Source organism: Oratosquilla oratoria, chromosome 10 (assembly GCF_046742065.1).
Source record: "Oratosquilla oratoria isolate Oo_2021 chromosome 10, ASM4674206v1, whole genome shotgun sequence".
In the NCBI taxonomy this organism is placed as follows: domain Eukaryota; kingdom Metazoa; phylum Arthropoda; class Malacostraca; order Stomatopoda; family Squillidae; genus Oratosquilla; species Oratosquilla oratoria.
In genome coordinates, this window is record NC_134786.1 from 18,061,379 (window position 1) to 18,065,330 (window position 3,952).

Genomic DNA, 3,952 nt, shown 5'->3' on the forward strand with positions numbered 1-3,952 from the left:
AATAGGAAAAGTCATGTTCATGTCGACCTGAGTCACAGTGGGCGTTGAATTAGTTTAACATGGTAAAATTCTTGACCATCATGACTACAGATTAGCTTAAGTTGAATAGGAAAAGTCATGGTCATTTCGAACCTAAGTCACAGTGAGCGTCGAAATCAATTTTAACATGGTAAAATTCTCGACCATCATGACTGTAGATTAGCTCAAGTTGAATAGGAAAAGTCATGTCCATTTCCACCTGAGTCACGGTGAGCGTCGAAATTAATTTCAACATGGTAAAATTCTCGACCATCATGACTGTAGATTAGCTCAAGTTGAATAGGAAAAGTCATGGTCATTTCGACCTGAGTCACAGTGAGCGTTGAAATTAATTTCAACATGGTAAAGTTCTTGACCATCATGACTATAGATTAGCTTAAGTTGAATAGGAGAAGTCATGTCCATTTCGACCTGTTTTTTTTTTTTTTTTACTTATATCGATATCAATATCAATATATATATATATATTCATTTATTTATTTATTTTTTATAAAAATAATATTGTACAATTCACATAGTGCATAAATTCTATGTAGAATATTGTATCTTGCTCAGCGGTTCCTGGGCCTTCCCCTACCCCTCGGTCGCCCTTTGCCCCCCCTTCTTTTGCGAAGAGAGGGGTGGAGCCGTTCCCATGGCGACACATGGGACAGGGGTGATCGAGTGGTAGAGATACCGTGTCCTGAAGGAAGTTGCTGATGCCCAGCCCCCGAGGTCCTGCACCCGTTCCACAGAGTGGGTGCGGAGAAACGCCAGCGATGCCGCGAGGCCTCTGATGTTGTGGGCGTGGGGGGCATGGGCCGGGTCGGCCTTCCGGTGCCCTGTTGGTGGTGTCAGCTAGCCAAGACAGGAAGTCCAGAACTGTGCTAGCGGAGATGGTCACTATCGCGTGTCTCCGAAGGAAGTCCTGGAATCTCCGGTTGGGAGGGTTGTTGGATCTGGATGACGGTCGGGACCGTAGCGAAGACGCGGTCTGTCGCTTCCTGGTCGAACAGACCACGGGAAAGGGGAGCTGCTCTCACCACGCCCCGGCGAGCTATCTCCGGGGCCGACCGCGCTGCAGACTGACGAGCTGCCAGACGAGCCGCGGTGAAGGCCCTCGCTGCTGGGGGTAGGGCTGATGACGCCATGTTGGCTGTACCCTCTGCCACGGTAGAGAGTGCCGCCAGGGTGTCTCTGCATACAGAAAACACGCGAATCAAATTAGTAGGGCGAGAAGGATCCCGATCCCCGGAGGGTGTAATAAAGTCACATCGCTCAATTGTAGAACGTATAACATATGCGAAGCCGAGGTCGTTTCCGAACGACCTCGTCCTCGGGCGCTAGTCAAGAGGCTCCGTCCTGGGTGAAGACGCTACCTGAGCGTCTCTCGCCAGGACAGGTCTGGACCCTCTATAGATTGAAATATCCCACTCACCTCAATTCTTCCCGCGGGAAGTCCTCAAAGCTCGTGGCGAGCGTCGTCAGCCAGTTCCTCATCATCGCCATTGCCGTGACGGTCGAGATGGTAGAGGCAAGGTCTTGTCTGGTCGAGGCCTCCGTCGTCAGCAACTTAGCCTCTGGTTCACTAAGTTGATGGGGGAGGGCGGGGTCCCTGCCCGAGTGCCACAAGCAATCGCGCAGGCCCTCCGGCGCGAAGGGTGGTGGCAGGACGACGGGGAATGATGAAGGGATATGCCGTCGAGGAGGAACCGTCTTGGGTTGGTCTTGGGCCCGCTCGAGAGCAGGGATGTCTAAGGCTTTCTCCCCTTTCTCCTGCGGGAACCAGGCGTTTGGGGAGAGTGCTACCGCCGGTGAGTCCCCCGACCTGTCGACAAACATATGCCCATCAGGGTTTAAACGAGGGTTCTCCAGGAGAGCACCTAATGCGTCCAGAGTGTTAGAGGTGGAAATCCTGGAGGGCGTGGAGGCCGGGTCGGAGAGGGGTCGAATCTTATATAGAACCTTAGCCCCCTCCGCGTCGTTGGCCCACTTTAGGATAACGTCATCTCTCCTCCTCCAGCCCTCCAATAGCGAGTAGTCGGGAGACCAGGCCACTAGCTTGTGATCTTCTCCAAACGAGTACTCCCAGGACCGGGGAAGGTCACACCATGAGAAGGGGTGAACTCAGAGTCCGTCATGGTAGGAGGATAAGGTAAAGAAGAACTGTAGTGGTCCTCCACCCCGTCCAACCCGACGGACGTCTGATTGGGGGGTTCCTCCTGAGAGGGGCCTTCTAGTCCTATACCTGTCGCCGGCACGGAGGGGCGGAGGGAAGGACCAGGAGGGAGAGTGGGAGGGGGGGCTAGAGCCGTAGGTTCAATAGGAGGTTGCTCTGGAGAGGGGTGCGTTATGATTTGCGCGGCCTGAAAGGCCGGATAATGTGATAGGGCCGATTCAAGGACGGGGCCTATCAGGGACGGAAGGAGGGCAGCCACTTGGGCAGCCAGAGTTCCCTCTCCCCTCGTTTCGTCCCCCGGCTCCCTGCCCTTGTGGGATTTACGGCGAGGAAAAGGAGAGCGAGGAAGGGAGGGTGAGTTGGGGGGAGAGGCTGTGGAGGGTGGGGACAAGCTGAGCGTCCTGGACCTCGGTGAGGCAGACCTCTTTTTCGAGCAAGATTTCCTGCCGGGTTCACGTGAGTGAACTAGGGAGGAAGACGAGTTCGTGGGGGTGCTTGACAAAGCAAGCCGTAAGGGTTTTAAGGACCCTTGATGGTCGGATGTATGGGGCTGCCGAGAGGCCTGAGGACGCTCGGGGACACCATACTCCGCAACATCAGACTCGTCCCCTTGTACTCCGAGAGGCCCAGGTTGTCCACCAACGGAAGTCTCGGAGACATAGGGAGACGGATGGCGAGGGCGAACGAGGCCCAATTTCCACGCCTAACGCCGGATCCGCCCACACCAGGGGGGGGGGGTCGTGAGCGGATTTCAATTTCCGAGCTCTGCGCCATGCCTCCCGAAGAAGTTCGAGGGCGGCTAGCTTGGAACGGGTTTTGGGAGGAGCAGCACGAATCTCCTCAACCCGCGCTTTGCACACAACGCAGGCTAGGGGGTTAAAGCCAGCTTGTGAGAAACAAGGGGCATGGCGGGAGCAGAGGTCGTGGTGGCCGTCTGACGAGATCCTGGCTGTGCAGCCGGATTCCACACACAAGCGTTTGGTCTGAAAATAGAATAATGATAATCATAGAAGGGGTGTCCCAAAGGTGTCTGGACACAACACCGAAGGGGAAAAACTGCAGGAGAACAGGTAGGGCTCCCTACGAGAACACACGAGCACGAGCAGGAACCAGACTTACCGGCATGAAAAGAAGGTGGGTTGTGGAGTGACCGACTCGTCTGGTTCCGCGATGCTAAGTGACGCGACGTCCGGCTCGAGCTAGCCGGGTAAGAAGGGAGGGGATAGGGAGGGGGAGGTGGGGTCGACAATGCGCATGCCTGCACAGAGCCGGGAATTTTAAATTTCCGATGATTTTGGCGGAAAATTCAAACCACACTCAACCTTCGGGAAATGGCCATATGACCAGGAGTGTGGTATGGGATTATCGCTATAGCTTCGCTGTGCAGGTTTCTTTCAGCCGATAATAAGTCCTTTTCAAATCATTTTCGTACACTATTGGGCCCGCTTAGCAGAAATATAGACGCACCTAGATTTTACTCCTCAGTTCAAGTCCGGTTTCTTTTTCCTCTTTTTGATCTTATTTTATTTCATTTTATTTATTTTTTATTATTATTTTTTTTTTGTATACCATCCATGAATTTCCTATTGTTTTTCAGCTCTATACGGGTCAAAGTAGTTCTTGCTTTGTAACTCCTACACATGTGCGATCTCATTTTTTTTTTTTTCGTTTGCAGAAAAGGTCAATCAGAAAGTCATCAAGGAGGCTATGGAGCACTGGGAGTCCCGTACCTGTATTCGTTTCGTGAAGGCAATT

At 52.9% G+C, this 3,952-nt stretch overlaps 1 protein-coding gene across 1 annotated transcript; it reads right to left on the minus strand.

Moving 5' to 3' along the window:
* Positions 1-337: 337 nt before the first annotated feature.
* Positions 338-3,563, minus strand: LOC143028742 (uncharacterized). The gene is made up of 4 exons (XM_076191112.1): positions 3,317-3,563; positions 2,923-3,180; positions 1,457-2,010; positions 338-1,215 (listed from the first exon to the last, which is right to left on the minus strand). Exons 1-4 carry the CDS (start codon positions 3,320-3,322, stop codon positions 906-908), a joined length of 1,128 nt encoding a protein of 375 aa, XP_076047227.1. The 5' UTR covers positions 3,323-3,563; the 3' UTR covers positions 338-905.
* Between the last annotated feature and the right edge of the window lie 389 nt (positions 3,564-3,952).